Raw genomic sequence first — 17,980 nt, 5'->3', positions numbered from 1 at the left:
TTATGGAAATAGGAAGAAAAGCTAACATAAAGTAAAGAAATTATAACCTGGGTTTGTTGTTTGTTAATCACGTCTTTTCCAGAGTATTGCTTTCTGAGCTTCCGTCTTACCGCATCTAGTTTGATGTAAGCTATTGCAGATAGATGAAAAAAACACGCAAAAAGTCCACACGTAGTTTTTTTTCTTGTTCAACTCGAAGTTGCTTTATTCTTATTCGCTTCTTCATTAATTAAGTCTTGTCCATCTTGAAATACCTTGACTGAATTGAATACAACCTGCGCCATCTTGTCTTCTGCTTTCCTCTGGACAGTAGTAATACGTGATCCTGTTATTGACTTGAATTGATTAGACCAGTGGAAAGGTGATCGCCCATGTCATATTTTAACTACTAATTTCTGTACAACCAGCAGTCTGTTGAAGTTTGAAGAAGGCTCGTTGATAAAATAGTATTGAGTAAGAAAAGGAACAAATATTCAGCTACTTCCGCCATGCAGCAGTATTCGTGCAATGAAGTGCACCACCCGCCAGCCCGCTGATAAAAGCGCATGCGGCAAACAATGCGAATTACACAACTACCACCGTTAAATCACTCAACACGTGTTTCACCCCTCCACGGGGCATCCTCAGGAGTAATGTTACACCGATTAGTGCCAAACACAGAGTCATCACTGCTGCATGGCGGTAGCTATATATTGGTCCTTTTCTTACTTAGCATGGACTTCCGCAAAACAACGCCTGAATCCATTAAATAAATAGTACTGAGCCTTGTCTTGAGTTGATCGAGGATAGACTAGGTATGACTTCTTGCTTTCCATAATATAATACCACTTATTATATTATTATGAAAGAAAAAATAATATAATGTAAAACTGCTTCAAACGTCCTTACATTAGAACGATCATTTACAATGTAAAGATAAATAAACAAATAAATCATAAATCAGCCAAGAGGATTAAGTAACATCTGAAAAGGTAATAAATTACTAAAGCGCTGGGATCGGTAAGCCGATATTTCAGTTTGCTTTGTCGTTAGTTTACAAATGTTTCCGCTATTCCGACAAGTTGGCTAAATGTATGTCACGTAAATTTCCAAATTTAAATCTTAGTACTCGGCTTTTGATTTGGCACGTCGTAAATATCTTTCATGGAAAATATTCAACTTATACCTACATGCTCAGTTTTAACTACTCTTTTAAATAAACAAGTCGATTTTTACTACTCTATCGCATAACAAGAGAAGACGGCAGTTGGAGCCTTAAGGTTTTGGAGTATTGACCACGTTGTCACATCAAGTTCTAGAAGAGACCGGTTGCAGGTCGCTCTAAAGCGGTCTTATTGGAAATCTATGTTGTAGGCATATGTCCATCAGAGGACATCATATAGAAATTATAATAATAATGAACCTTGGTAATTTGTAATCCTCCTAATAAAGTTGATTGTAGAAGTAAAAAGTAAGATTGGATTCTACCTAATATTTGCAAAGCTTAGCCAACAGCTTTTTGTTACGGGCTTTGAAGCCTCAAGTTAATACGAAATCAAACGACTTCGTCTCTACTTTAGTTTAATTAGGTTAGAGTCGTAGAGTAAGTTTCTAATGTGTTCCGTAAACTTAGAAGCTGTTATACTAACAAAACTTTTACAGTTTTCAAGTTAAGTTTCTCAGGCTTCAATACTGTTCACCTCTTGGTGAAATAAAGCAATTATAAAATTATATTATACAAAATAGTTTTAAATGTACTGCTTGTTATATATGTAGTTAGACATAGACCTCTTCCATAGATTTCCAAAAGAACTTAGAAGGGGCTTTCCAGCGTCTTCCGATGGCTTTATCATGGTTATTTGTTCACCTTGTAAGTGATGGAATATTAGTTGGTGGCAAACAGGAACAAAAAGCTTGGATAAAAATAAAAAAGATACACTTTTATTGTAATTCTGTGGCGTACGAATAACCTATATAAATTGATAGATGCTTTGAAAGTATAACACTAAAAAAATGTTTGATAGTCGGAGAATCCCTTAAGTTTATTTTGGTCCAATCTCTCCAAGTGCAATGTTGACTGAAGAGACGCTTGTTGTCTTTACTACCCCTATTTAACATTACTATAAACTTTTAACGGGAGAACTTTATACTGGATGTTATAAGGTGCAATGTGTATTGACTTCTGTGCTTCGAACGTAAATCTAATATGGCAGTACTAATGTGGGGCGATAAAGTAAAATGTCAACATTAGTATGAATTTCGCCCCTACCCTGAGTATCCGGTGACGAAAAACACTCCCTTTATATACAGATGTATGCGGCAGTTGTGTAAAAACGTGAAGATAAATGACGAAGATTTGTATTTACAAAAAATAATTAACATTAAATTTTAGTTTAGTAAAACGAAAGAAACGAGAATTTGTTGTCTTTAATTTTTTTTATTAACGAACCAAAATTTTAGACGGATATTCCTTTATTATGATTTTTCATGATATTTTCAATATTTCATTGGAATAATGTTTCTTTATGATACGAAATAAATTAAAAAAATTAATATCATTACCCTAATGAATATCATGGTCTAAATTCAAGCATTTAAATAAACGAATACTGGCCACAATGTTTAAGTTGATATCAAATAAAAAAAATTGTTGTCATCATAAAATAAAAAAAAAACTTTTGTACACAACGACGAAGTGAAGTTTTGACGTTTAAAGCCTAAAAAGATGCGAACGATAACATACGGTTACTTTAGCAACGGTCATCAGCACTAGGTTGGAATCAGACTAAATCTTTATTTTCTTTACCCTTGATATAAATACATATCGCCATTGTACCTGGTCACAATATAAACCTACAGCCCAAACAAATTGAAGGATCATAGACTTTCAAATCCGTTAAAATGTTGCCCCCGAAGAGACCCCCTATTTTAGTTATTAAATAGGGTATTTAGGCTATGCACCTTCAGCGTTCCCTTCTTTCGCCTGAAACTGCCAATAGCGCCACGGCTAACGAGACACTTGCACCATGCAAAAAGAGAAGCAAACGTCATCTAAATATATTAGGTCTTCAATTTGAATTTAACAGAGACTTCTCTGAATGATGACACTCTTGGCTGAATAAAACAATCTTCACTGAGCAAAATTATGGCCATACAATTGGTAAACATATTTAATTTTGTACTCTTTTAAATAAAACTAATGTAAACGATTATTTATTGTTATTACTGTACCTATTTGAAATAAATAAATAAAGGATTTTTTCAAAGTTTATCCACAAGAAACATTATCTTAGTGGTAATCTTAACGTTATCTAATGGTTAAGGGTCGGGAGATACGTAGGCTTTTTATGGCAGTACGCGGAAAAAATTCCATAAAAATATTTGTTTGACAACAAAAAACATCGAACAAGTTACAAAAAATGAGCTGGTTAAGTATAAATAGGCCTATAATAGTAAAGGCAATTGGCGTGAGGAAATGAGTTACCAGTCAAGCATTTATCTGTTCCTTGTTGGAGAAGTAACCAACATACCCGTTTATCTGGTAGAGAGGAATTACCACAGGAGCACGTATTTGACCCTTGTTAAGCGAGGAATATGATAGTAGCGATCGAGGCGGTGTTTTTAAATGTACACAAAGATTATTTACAATTTAAAATTCCAATCGACATAAATTCAAATCGGCGTTCGAATTCGAAACGTGCAAGAATTATTTAATACAAAAGTAGGTTGTAGTAGCCAGCGACACGAGAATCAATTGTCGGCTTTATCTTTCATGTTTTATTATTTAGTTTGACTACTCGGGTTCTAAACTAGCAAAGATGTTAATTCATGTGTGTGTGAGTGTGTGTGTGTGTAAAAAAGATGGACTTGTGAGCAGTCCCATACTGATGATAAAGGTTATCTTATAACATATTCAATAAAATTCATCAAAAAGTTCTGGAGACATGTTTACAAAACTAAACTCTTAATAAATGGCAATATTTGGAGAGAATATGCGTAAACTTAAAGGGAGTTCGATGTCTAAAACCAATGGTGGTTAAATTAATCAACAATAATAAATGGCGACTACAACATTACCTATCTGTATTTGTTGTGATTTCTTATATACAAATATACTACATAAACATCAAACTGCGTTACATTTCCTAATTTATTGGATGATGTTATAAAGTTTATGACCCAATTACTATCTACCCTTTCATTAATTTAACACGTTCATTGTGTTAGGAGGTCTAATTTTTTTTATGCGACGAACAAAATCAACACTCTGGAGTAGAAGCCATGTTTAAAGTTCCTTGTGCGTGATTAAAATTGATTCGATGGCATAATAAAGTAATATAAGGGACTTATCGGATTTCATGCGCAGTCCAGGAAAATTTAGTTATTAGGTATTGTTCTTGAAACAACAAACTCATAGTTCTATGAAAATGTTGACGCAGCGAGTGTGTTCAGAAGTAAAAATTTAACTCCTTACATGTATAAATATTTGGTAAATTAACTTAAAATTCTTGCCTCTTAACAGTTTGAACCCTTGTTAAAAACAAAGCGTTATTGTATAGTAATCAGTTGTTAAGTCGGAACCATTTACCAGACGTCGCGCCATTTTACGACCCTCCATGTTAGGGACCGGTTGTAAATCGATTTTAACGCGCTTACATAGAAAGTACATCCAAGGGATACTCAATTTACGATAATATTATTAAAGATTTTACACTATGTTATATTATTTATACGCGTTAAGCGAGTTGTGGCAAGATATCAGCTGTGTATTTATTCTTTCGTCGAAAATTAAAGCTAGAAGTGATCGATGTGGTTGAATATGATATACAGGAACCATGTAAAATCTACTATTTAATGGAATCAGGCGTTACCTTGCGGAAGTCCATCCTAAGTAAGAGGACCAATATTTAGCCACTTCCGCACGTGGAGTGGTAGTCGTGCAACAAAGTGCACCGCCCGCCAGCCCGCTGATAAATGCGTATGCGGCAAACTATGCGAATTACACAACTGCCACCGTTAATTCACTCAACACGTGTTTCACCCCTCCACGGGGCATCTTCAGGAGTTATGTTACACCGATTAGTGCCTCTGCCGATTAGACTCTGTGTTTGGAACTAATTGGCATAAATCTACTATGTACGATTTTGACCCGAACACGATTATATCGATTAATTTAGTGATAGCGACCGAATTCAAATCAGCGTTCGAGTTGGAAATCGAACGAACAAGAATTATTTAATTCTAAAATCAAATATGGCCGTAGTGGCCATTGATACAGTGCATTCTCATATAAACACTACGAATTCAATATCACTTAGCTTATTTTTCTTAACCTAAAATTAGCAGGACTTCTCATTTTATTTGTAAGCTGAAAATAAACTATTTAGGCCGAACGCAAAGACACTATTTGAACAATATAGAAGCATTCAAAGACAAAAATAACAGAAATTTTCACGGTTGTCTTTTCATTGAAGGTCATAATTAGTCATGACGCCATCTTCCGGTGAGTGGAAGTTCTCTTGTTACATAAATATTTTGTAAGACTAAAAGATTTTTTTTGAAGCGTATAATAATGTACTTTTTTATATATAATCTATGTACCATATCAAATGCCCGGTATATTAATAGCCACTGCGCCAAAATTTATTGCCTTTATTTAAAACAGAAATTATTTAGTAATTTGAAATTATATGAAAAGGTTAAACGTTTATTATAAAACACAGCTGCATTCATTGTAGCCATCATATTTATTAGCGCTGGCTTGTCAACGTCGGCAGGACTATGTAGAGCTGCTATGTAGCTACTTCTACAGAACCGAAAATTGGTGACTAGGAAGTTATAGCGGGTTGAAATGAGAGCGAATTTTCTACACGGAACGTTCTTACTACAGTCCAGAACTATGAGCATATGCGTTAATTTTTACGTTAATTTTAAACGCATCCAGAATCTTTTACAAGTAAACTTTTAATCACAAAATTTAGGTTATGTATAAAAATATTTTTACTGCTAAAGTTCTCGGGGTCCGAGTATCACGAGGTAAATTGATCTATCCAAGTTGATTAAGTTGCTGTAATCATAACTCTCATCGTCATTATTTAAAGCATTGTTAAGTTGATGCTGAATAAGTTGGCTTATGTGAGTCTCTCGCCTACCCGAGAGGCAAGAAAACCACCCTCCCTACCGCTCCATCGGTTGCTCACAAGCAACCGAAACCCAACAAAACCCCAAACCGGGTCCCCTTCGCCTGCCGAGGAACTTATAGCCCTCGCCAATGTATGCATCTTCGCCGCTAAACTCTCATACGCATACCACCCTGTGTTTGGTACTAATCGGTGTGACATAACTCCAGAAGATTCCCCGTGGAGGGATGAAACACGTGTTGAGTGGTTTAACGGTGGTAGTTGTGTAATTCGCATTGTTTGCCACATGCGCATTTATCAGCGGGCTGGCGGGCGGTGCACTTTGTTCCACGACTACCACTGCATGTGCAGAAGTGGCTAAATATAGGTCCTTTTCTTACTTAGGATGGACTTCCGCAAAATAACGCCCGATTCCATTTAATATCCTGATTCGATCTCGTAAAAATCTCGGGCTTGCCCTCGCTATGACTCGTTGAGCGAGAAAAATCAGATAAAATTCAAGTAACAATACATTAATTAACAATCTATATTAATAACATAAAATGTGACCGAAGCGTGTAGCCATAGCGTGTTGGTCCCTAAAGTATAGGGGGTTTTAAATAAATGAAGATATAACGCAGCTGTTACTCGGCCCCATCGCTTTCCCATCTAATTTAACTCCCCTGTTTTGAGAACACAATATGAACAACAACATGAGTGCGAAGATAAATAATCAAGTTAAAATGCCGTTAATTAATTAAATTATAATTAAACAGAAGTTTAATACATTGTTTTGTTTCATAAATTAGTTGTAACTGATTTATAGCAGGATATATAACATGTGAAAACATATAATTATCCATTTACAATCATTCACAGTGACCACTTGCGTATGCCATCAGAAGAATGCTAAAGGATCTCAATTAGATAGAAACAGTTGCGAGTGTTTAAAAAGCAGCCTGGTCTGAGAAAAGCTAACGACATTTTCAGACGAGTTTTTGGTGATCAAGTAGAGCTATTCATTCTTAAGCTTCTTAATCAATTCCTTGTGATCACCTAAAGCTTAAATATCATCATCATTATCATTTCAGCCATAGGTCGTCTATTACTTAGGCTTTTCCCATATATTACTAATGCCACCGATTAAAAGCTGTCTGCATTCAGCGTCTTCCAAGGAGCTTAACAAGGTCAATGTCCACCTTGTAAGTGTAATGGGTAACTTATTCCCCTCATAGTTTTCTGCGCGGGGACGTACCTCCCCCTAGTGGATGCTAGAACTTTTTATGGAGGCGACAGTGGGTTTAAATGCAAACGAGGATGGATAAAAACACATTTATATTGTAATACGATTGTATAAGGCGAATAGTTATATGTGAAATGGTTTAAAGGCGTTATTGAATAGTCTAAAATATTGCTCATTTGTCATCAAAAAGCTTTAAAGTTTTTTTTACCTATTTGTATTCTTGCCGTATAAAGTGATCACTCTAAAATGTGTTCAATTTTTTTTATTCCTATTGGAAAGCAAGAGGCCAATAACTTCTTGCAGTACAAAATCTGCTGAATATGGTCCGGTCATCTTGGAGATTTCAGAAAAAGAGTTCCACGTTTCTTCACAGATATTTTATTGATAGAACTTTCTTCACTTGGTTTCAAATCCGAAATTAAAAGTGAATTACTAAATAAATCTTATTATGATGTTCAAAAGTGGTGGTGGTGGTAGTGGTGGTTGTGGTGATGGTGGTGGTGGTGGCGGCGGTGGTGGTGATGATGATGATATACCTACCGCCAACCTACCAAAAAAATTAATACGTGTGCTAATTAATATTTGAATATATCTATTAATCACGATCCTAGAAAAATCTATTGTTACAATGAACCACGTCACCGCACCAAACACATTTTGTTAAAATATTCAAGCGTGTAATGTACCGCGGAGATACATTGTATATAAGACGGTTTAAAATTCCACAAAGCTATACATGTCGTACGAGTGACGAAAAAGATGTTGAAGACTAAGTTTGTCGTCGCTTTGTTATTTTCCATTTTGGTAAGAACTGTTCTTTACTCCATCTACAATATTAATATTTATATCCAGGCATAACACCGAAGAACGTATGGATAACAGATTATTGATCCGTCAATTCAGTGAAAAAAAAATTATGACAAAATGTCTAATAGTTTTTTTACTGAAAATATTAATTTTAATTAGAATAGTTTGTTTTCTTTGCTATAATAATTAAAAGTAAACGTAAACAGATATTAAAATTTATTAATTAAATTAATATTCGAAACGACAAAATTTATTTATAAAATGTCACCAAAATGTCATTTCAGTGTAATGTCTGTCAAACTGTCAGTCTACTTAATGTCAAAATCACAATCAAAAATCACATTACGTCAAAAATAAATAGTTTTAACAAGATATAATTTTATTTATGATCAATATTAAAATACTTTATATCACTTCTTAATTGTAATACGAAAATAATTTCTAATCTGTCCACGAACTTAGCTACTACAAAGATTTAGTCTAAACGAGTCTTGGAACTGGTAACAATCGCCAAGTTCTAATATTGTAGATCCATTACTTTTAATGTGTCGTTCAACTGATTGATTGTAGTTGCTGTGGTTGCTGTGGCGTCCGGAGACCAAGACATGTGGTCTAGTCTCCGAGTAACTCGATGACTTTAAAACGAACATATATTAAAATATTTGACAGCCGTTCAAAAACCTAGGTCGATTCGTAAGGGTCATGGTAGGGGTCACCAATCCCCGATCATTCCAGAAACGTTGCTGGAGTGTCTTCCGCCATTTTGTCTTCCAAGCCGAGATCCTATCGAAAGGGCCGTTGAGCCGTTCCATGGCGCGTCCGCCTGTGAAATAGTAGTATGTAGCGGCCTGAGCCGAGGCTCCACATGGAGTCCTTAAACTTGGCTATCTTAACAAAGGTTTTACGCAAAGCTTCGTCAGCGCTCTTCAACATCAACCCGGGTAAATAAATAAACACCAACAGACGAACGTTACATTATATTAAACTGCACACTAAACTCCTTAATAAGGCGAGTAAATTTTTTTTCGATGTCTCACTTCAAAAGAACTTTTTACGTTTCAAATAAATGCAAATGTGTATACATTTCTGTTAACAAGACGCAAACGAAAAATCATCCACAATTTTCTTAAACGAAAAGCAAATGTTGTTTTGATATTTATACAACTAAATGAAATTATACTAAAATAAAATAGTTTCAATAATTAATTTTGGAGTAGTTAATATAAGGTTTGTTGTTGGTGTCATTTGCGCTTGAAATATGTAATAACAAAATGGCTGTTAAAACTTTTTTATGATGATACTGAGCTATTTATAAAAATAAATAGTTAATGAGACTCGCATACATTTTTTTAAACAAGCTCTTTTATAATTTTCTTTTGTTTAAACATTTTTATTTTAGGAAATGAACAGTGTAGTCCTTAAACTACGTATTTGGGCGGTAATGTATGCGACACAGTTCTAAACTAATTTAGATATTAGCGAGCATTTGTATTATAATTAACATTTATTCTGTAATGTGTTTTATACATCTACGGCATTGTAGACGGTAGACGATGGATGTAGGTCGCTTCTAACCGGTCTTATAGGAAACACATGTTTTATCTTACCACTAAGATAATTGTGATAATTGTATTGTAGTCAAATTAATTAACTTTTCTGAATTAAAATTACACTTTAAGCCATTTAATAAAGTAACCAAAATCAGTAAAATCCACTTTAGAATTACTTGAATAACGAATACGTATTTTTTTAAAAGCGCATTTTTTTTCAGATTTTAACGCTGGTAGCTGAGAACGAAGGTAAGGTCGTTCGGAATTTTTTTGATTTTTAAGATTTTTTTCAAATACATGATTTTATGATTAAAAAGCACGATACTAAGAAACAGAAATTTAGTTAAATACTATATACTAGTTAAATACTAAATGTATTGTATTACAATTGACCGTTTACCTCAGTAGCAAAAACTAGTTGATCACGTGAAACAGTAAACGGAATTGTCAACTTTAACTAGGGACGCCCTTTTGATTTAAATATATTTTTCTTCTGTTGCCAAGTTCGCTGTTTTCTTTTACCTTCCTCACCTTAGGCAGGTTAGAAAGTACAACCCGATACACTGACCCCAGTATAGTTCCTTTATGTAGGGACAAAAACTTAATTCTACTATTATACAAAAATCGGTGCTTCATTTTTGTTTATCTGCTTGAGACGAAACATCTACTTGGATATTCATTAATCCAGTATGAAATTAATCCACTAAATACAGTGCCTTTCAAATTGGTAAGAAATTGACAACAACGCCATCTAGCTTATTTTTAATAATTTTCAAATCTAGATTAAAAAGGCAAATTCCGAACTTATTCCAGTTATAGTTTTAAACAAAATTATTAGTGTTTATTTTATTGGGTATTTAGTCATAAATACGGACCAATAATATCTTTATAGTTATATTGATAAATATAATTTTACAATTGTTTGATTTCATTAATGAATAACTAGAATTTAATATTATTAAAAAAAATTAAATATACAGTAATAAATTAATTATTTCTAACAGTGGATGCAGCGCCAGAACCTTGCGGCGAATTCTTTAGTATACCTGCATTCGAAAAACATAAAAAGCCTAAAGACGACGAAAGAGAGAAAGAAAAGAAGAGAAAGAAGGAAAAATATATACTAATTGAGAAATGTAAGTATAGAGGGATAAAGAAAAAAATATTTATTATTTATTTAAGCGCGCTTTACATTAGTTTGCATTGTGGTTGTGTAGTTGACTTGGATGGAAATCTGTTTAAAAAACAAGTTTCTTAAGCTAACGCCAAACATTAATAAAATTAATTTATTATTATTTATAGGCAATTGCAAACACAAGCAGGTTAATTTAATGCTTTTTTCATAATCTCATTTATACTTACGTTTTCAATCTATGTATTATTAGTGTACAAAACATAAATGTATGTACACATATTTTATTTAAATGTCGAATATCCGCTTGTCCTTAGCAGCTTTGAGTGATAAGACTGCCAATTGCACTTTTTTGTTATTATGCACCTTTCATTTGACATGTAATAAAGAGTATTAAATAAACAATTAATTAATGTATTAAATGCTTTTTTTTCTTTCAGTTTTGGAAGGCTTGTGTAAGTATATCAAATTTATACCACAGATTAAAATTTCGTTAATGCACGTGAAAATTATTATCTAGTAAAATTTATTTAAAAATTACCAAAAACCACACATTAATTTTCAGTTTAAGAGCGTCATAGCTATGTTCAGTATAAATATTATTGTATAATTTTTATGTAATGTACTAAAATATACGTTTATTTTTACAGTTGGTTTTAAATAAAACTGAAGATGGGATTTTTGAAGATTTTTTATAAGAAAACTAGCAGTAGCTGGCATAATAACATAAGGTACATTAATAATATGCATACTCGGAATATGTATTTTTAATTAGAAGTTCAAAAAGGCGAACATGACGATAATCAAATAAAGTGGACTACAATTACACTATGACGATCAAATTTAATTTCCAAAAAAATCAACCTAAGATTCTCATGATTAATATTTTGGACGGCCACTGCAACGACGACGTCCAATACAAGGCAAAGTACAATAGGTCTCCTTCCTAGATATCTATGGAGGGATATCTACTGCTGGGTTACCACTACTAAAGAATATAAAGACTGCTTCATATAGTGAAATAATATTTACTACTAAAACAATGAATTATTAGTGTAGATCGACTCGTACATTTTTCCTTCCTGTGGAATAATAATATGTACAAAATGTATTATGACCTAAAAAAATAATTGCAGTTACTTATGTGTTACCTAATAAAAAAGTTTGTTTACTGACTTACCTGGTCTACAATTATTTTCGCATTTTAAAGCGAATGTTTTTATTTTCATAATAAGTACTCAAAGAAAAAACACAAGGAAAGAAACTTCAAATAAAACATGATAATCAAATTTGTATTAATTTTAATCAGACTCATTTCACAAAGAAAATTGAGAACTAATTTATATTCTATTCATTTTACAACAGCGACCGAATTGAAAAACAGATAGGCGCGGCCGATGCTGTAAAACAAATGTACAACCGGCACACAGCGCCAACGTAACATTAAATAACGTAAGATATGAGCGCGATTCATTTATATACATACATACATCTGCACATCACTTAGAACATATCACACGAGATGGTGGGACCGAGAACCTCGTTCACACGTGTTTAAAATATATTCGAAGTAACAGAGGGGGCGCCATTAGCATTAGTGTTCACACAGTGCTATGTATATAAATAAGAGATACTGGATACAACACACAGAATGGCGACTTAAAACATCGCGCTACGGAGCCAACGCACACACACTCCCGCGTACCCGTCGGTACGTAATGTCTTTAACGCACACACGCGAACTTTACAGCTCATCGTGTTCCTCCTGTGGACAAGGAAAAAGTATGAATTACATTACCAGACAGAATTTACTATCTTTGAAATAATAATAATCATCATGTCAATAGTTACTGCAATCACTACAAAGCATGACCCCGCGCATCCAGCGACTTATGAGACAAAGAAAACAAAAATAATATTTATAATTAGACAAGAAATCTTGAAATATTGATATTCAGATGCGGAAAGAACTTTTCCATCCTTGAAAGGAAAATCCACTCCTTGGTAATAAATTATGAAAAGAGCAAAAAAAGTAATATGTTGAAGAAAAAAATCAGCCATGCGGTTCGCCGGTATAACCTCAATAACCCTATAAGCCACGGAGCTCAACCGTGAGACGCGTTTAGAGTTCTTCAGAAATGTGTTCTGCATACTGTTACATATTGTTATTGTCATACAAGACACACATAGAAATGCGCCACGTGGCCCTGTTGCCGAAATGGACGGCGTAGCTTTCAAATCAACTTATAAAAACAACCAATTAACTAATAGAACCTTTGGCTTTTTCAACAGATATAATGTGTGTATTGCGAAAACTAGATGGTGAAAGTCACTGATTTGTTTTTATATACAAGTAACTGCAACTACTAAAACTTTATAATGTAAATCTCATTGTGGGATATAAAGTGTATAATGTTTTAACTTACAACAGGCGCCGCTTCACCAGCTTCATCGTCAAGATCTTCATCATCATCCTCCTCATCAGGCTTTTCCGCCTTCTCCTTCTCCCTCTCCGCTTCATCCTGTTCATTCTTCATTTTCTTCTCGCCTTCTAGAGTCTTCTTCAACGCCTCACCACGTTCTGCGGCAGCAGCCACATCGTCGGTGATAAGGAAGTTGTCAAAGATGGTGCCAGATTTCACTTGCCACAAGTCCAAGCCAACGGCGCACAGTTCGTCCCTCTTGTAAAGTTTGGAGTCTGGGACATATTCAGGGTTGTCAATCTCAGGATGGACCCAGGTGCCTTTGTATGCAGGGTTTTCAATCTGGAAAGAGACAATATTTATAGATTTTTATCCAAACAATAAATAATTAAATAGTTTTATGAAATCAAAAATCCCAAGACAACTTTTGCTGCCTATGTATGATAGTCGTTTTAAGAAATAAGCCATACAACTAAAATTGCATTGCATGCATTTAAATTACTTTTACGACAATAAAGAAAAAAATGTTAAATATTTTTTTCTCCTTTAGTTACTATAAAATAAGTTGTTTTAGATATAGCCTACTTAACATGTGATAACGTTTAAACTTCGCCATCGGAATTACCTATCACATACATGATAATCAATTTTCACTTCACTAGGTTATTGACACTTCCACGACACCTAACGGTTTTAGAGGTGAATGGACTTTGCATTTACTCTTAGCGTTCTTCTGAACCATTGTGTTCACGATTGCTCACGTGCATAAACGAATTTAGATTTTACTGCAATAAATTTAGGTCTATATTTAGAGACTCGTGCCACAGCTACGTATATGACGCAGTCACTGCGTACTTTTACTACGCCTTAATACTTGGTGTTTAAAAGAAAATTCGCATTGGTACAGTGTTTACATTTTATGCTGATTTAATTTAAGTTTTTCTGATAGAGACTAGAAATAATCGAAAAATAACTGTTACATTTTCACAAGAATTTCTACTTTACGTTACTTACATTGCTGAAGCCATCTTCGACATTTCTAGGCATAATATATTGCGCGACAAACTTTTCGAAAAAGGTCACAATCCTCAGTAGAGCAAGGTTTACTAAAATTGCAATTGCATTGCAACAGATTTTTACAACTATTGCCTAAGATTAGTATTGATAGGTCTAATAAAAATTTATATCATAAATTTTACCTGCTTAGGTGCCCACGCTCCTTTGTAGTCAGGGTTGTCAATCATGGGAGGCTCCCATTCACCATCCATCTCATCATCCCAATCATCAGGTTTGCTGGCATCAGGGTCAGGAATGTGCTCAGGTTTGTCCCAGTCCTCGGGCTTTTTGTCTTCTGGGTCAGGGATGGTGGGCCTGTCGTCCCAATCTTCGGGCTTCTTGGCTTCTGGGTCCTGAAATAATCATATTGTTTTAAAGTTGATGCATTATTACAACCCTTATGTGTATATATATTTAAAATTTCTTCTTTAATTTTTTTTTCTTTCTTTCTATATTTTTTTGTCTTTAAATTCTTATGGATAAATTTCATACCTTGATCTTCTTAGGTGGCAGGAAGTCCCAGTCAGCCTCAAGTTCACCTGATTCAACTTTCTCATTGTCAATGAGCACTTCATAAGTGTTATCTGGCTTTACAATCAGTGTGTACAAGTGGGTGTACACATCATCCTTGCAACGGATATCCTTCTTGATCAGATGATTCTTACCCTTGTAGCTGAAGATCACATGCACCTGGGAACAAACAATATTGTTAAAATAAAGGCAAAAATAGTATTTAGTACTTTAATATACTGCCACAGTAGCAATTACATAGGTTTGTTTAGTTATTTTTTAAATGATTTTTTATGCTATAACATGTCACAAAAAACACATGACACCATTCATATATTGCTTTTATTATAGTTAAACAAGCATAAATGTAATATTTGCTATTATGAATGTACTGTTGTAAAAATTGAAGTCTGTGTTGCTTACATACATTTCAGCCAATATCATGATTAAAGACAATGTCAAGTTTGTAAACCGCAGCTAATTGTTTTCAAACAATGTATCATATGTGAAGTATCAGAAACAGTTAAGCATAACTAAAGTAAAAAGGTATGTTATTACCTTTTTAAGTTAAAAAAGATAGGGAAATGTGTCAATAAAAATTAGACATACTGTTGATGAACCGAGCTATAAAACATGAAATGAATACTGGTGACATTTTAGTGAGAGTTGGCATTTATTTTTAAAATCATTTGTAAAATGCTGGTGGCCTTGGACAATAATTATGCAGTTGTATATCGGCATATGCTTCCGCGTTTAAGAAATTTTTAATATGAACAGTGCTTTTTAATCAATTAAAAATAAATAATTGTAACAATGATAAATGGTGTTCATTTATTTAGTCTTATTTAGAGACAAAATGACATTTTTTGTAATAAAACTGTTATTGGTTAATAATATTAAAACTAGTCAGCTTGGATAATAATTTAAATTAAAACTTGGTAAAAGTTATACTTGTTATCAACACTGTGATAAGGATATGACTTGGTCATTGCATAATTTAACATTTTATCAGTTTGTCTTTATTGCTTTTAACATTGATGTTCTGGAATGCGGCAGGCTATTATTTTTTTTTTAATTCAGAACTGCTTAACCAGTTTATTAAAAAAATACTTGTAAAATTTTAAGACTGCACTGCACATGCCTAGTGAAATTTACTGCTTATTTGATAGGCGGGGGGCATTGAACCCACACACTTAGATCACCTCTAAAGTAACCAAGAATGAAGAAGGCTTCTAGGGGGATATATTACAATATATTCCACTACATTAGGTGGCTGCACTCTTACACAATTCATACATAATAGGATATATATATATATCCTATTATGTATGAATTGAGTTTTAAATGATTTTAAAATGAACAGATAAGTTTTTTAAATATTTTTTGTGAACTGCAATTTAACTTTATACAACTAAATCTTGTCTAAAATACAATAATGTTAGAACGCACATCTGTTGTCTTACTGAACAGATTGATGCATGTATAAGACAACTTTCATAATCATATTCCAGTTACTTTCATTCATCATGTTACATCATACCACTCAATTTCATACCATGTTAAACATTATTAACTAATTCATTGTTCCAGTCTTTCATAGGCAAGGTTTTAACTATCACAAAACCCTACAACATACTTAAGATAACTAATCTGTTTCAACTTCAAAGAGATTTCTTTACGTTTGCCTTATACACAAAACTATGAAGTCACACAAAGTGACATATATTTTCTGGTGAATTATAAAATTTTCTAATATGAACTTTGTAACATATTTACATATATTTAAGATGTTAAAATGTATGCATAATTTTTATATTGTGATATATATATGTATATGAACATAGAAATAAATAATTAGGATAATACCTTCTTGGTGCCAGGACCGCAGATATCAGGCCCGAACATAATTTCGTATGGAGTCTCTCCATGCATGTCTTTCTGGTCCAACTTGCAATCAAACACCTTCAGGTAGCCACCTCCACAATCAATATCCTGCTCGTGCTTAACAGAGAACTGCACAACCAGAGGTTTGTCCTCATTGGAGAAAGGCTTGAACTTGCGCGAGAGAGCGTAGAACCTGGCATCTTCAGAGGTCTGGAGACCTGTAGGTTAATAAAATTTATTTTATTAATTGAACGACATACATCCATGATAAAAAAGTACATTGTCAGATATTTATCGATGTAAGATATATATTTGTATGAGATACTTTTACAAATATATATAGTGGAAATAATAGTGAGAAAATATGAGGAACTTATCAAATTTGATTTATAATTCCATTTACTGTATGTACTGTATTTAAATTAATTGTAAAAAATACTAAACAACAAATCAAAGGTCTATTGAAGTCGGATTAGAAAGGTTCGCGTACCTTTATCTTCTTCGGGGTCGTTGAAGAATTTCCCAGAAGTCAGCTTGAATTTGCCGAACTCTTTGCCAGGGTGCTCGCTGTATACCCAAGTGGATTCCCATGAATCTGTAATAGTACAAGCAATGAGAATACTGAACGCTGACCGGCGTCCTAAATCAATAAGCACATGCCGCAAGCCGGTCCGAGTACAATGATATATTTTATTATTAGGGAAATCTTACCATCAGGGAATTTCTCTTCAAAGTACACTTCACAATTAACTGAATAAATTGCCAGTACACTGACAACAACTAACGCTAAAGCCTTCATTTTGATTCAACACAACCACCCTCTTTTGTCAGGAGACTAGCCACGAATAACTTCGAATTTTGGCGAGTTCACTGTTATTTAATTTCTACCGGTATGTTGCGTCGTCTATCAACCACCTCTATCGCACATGCAAAAACCTGTGCAACACGAAAGAGAAAGAAATAAACATACGTGTCCGTACAAAATTGTGGACCGATCTGGAATGAAACATGCTTACGTGAAATCGCTTATGTCTGAGAGAGCAAAAAAATAATATCTCCTTAATGTGACGTCATATTACGCAGACAGATGGAAAGCTGTCATTGGTCCGACAATGGCAAATAAGAATTGAACACACTACTCGAATTTAATGAATGGAAAGGCGCGAAAATACGAAATTAGATTTTTTAAAACAAAAATTTAATTGTTAAAAGGCATTATTGTCATTTTATAAATAAACGCAAAACTTTTGATAATTTTCATGAACATATATTTTATG

General features: G+C 33.7%; 1 protein-coding gene across 1 annotated transcript; it reads right to left on the bottom strand.

Moving 5' to 3' along the window:
• Positions 1-12,114: 12,114 nt before the first annotated feature.
• Positions 12,115-17,569, bottom strand: Calr (calreticulin). The gene is made up of 7 exons (XM_068774714.1): positions 17,415-17,569; positions 17,194-17,298; positions 16,686-16,921; positions 14,802-14,999; positions 14,453-14,662; positions 13,257-13,595; positions 12,115-12,595 (listed from the first exon to the last, which is right to left on the bottom strand). Exons 1-7 carry the CDS (start codon positions 17,500-17,502, stop codon positions 12,575-12,577), a joined length of 1,197 nt encoding a protein of 398 aa, XP_068630815.1. The 5' UTR covers positions 17,503-17,569; the 3' UTR covers positions 12,115-12,574.
• Between the last annotated feature and the right edge of the window lie 411 nt (positions 17,570-17,980).

This window comes from Battus philenor, unplaced genomic scaffold (assembly GCF_028537555.1).
Source record: "Battus philenor isolate CCGP_79_NKW_IND1 unplaced genomic scaffold, ilBatPhil1.0.hap1 SCAF_7, whole genome shotgun sequence".
Taxonomy (NCBI): Eukaryota; Metazoa; Arthropoda; class Insecta; order Lepidoptera; family Papilionidae; genus Battus; species Battus philenor.
The sequence above is the reverse complement of the archived record's forward strand: the minus strand, read 5'-3'. Positions and strand labels throughout refer to the sequence as shown.

What these genes read in the sequence shown, in the direction of transcription:
- Calr (XM_068774714.1), bottom strand. Translation starts at nt 17,502, where the DNA reads ATGAAGGCTTTAGCGTTAGTTGTTGTCAGTGTACTGGCAATTTATTCA. An exon ending in GCGGTCCTGGCACCAAGAAG is followed by an intron (nt 15,000 to 16,685) that starts GTATTATCCTAA and finishes GTTTGTTCCCAG; the next exon opens with GTGCATGTGATCTTCAGCTA. An exon ending in TGCCACCTAAGAAGATCAAG is followed by an intron (nt 14,663 to 14,801) that starts GTATGAAATTTA and finishes TGATTATTTCAG; the next exon opens with GACCCAGAAGCCAAGAAGCC.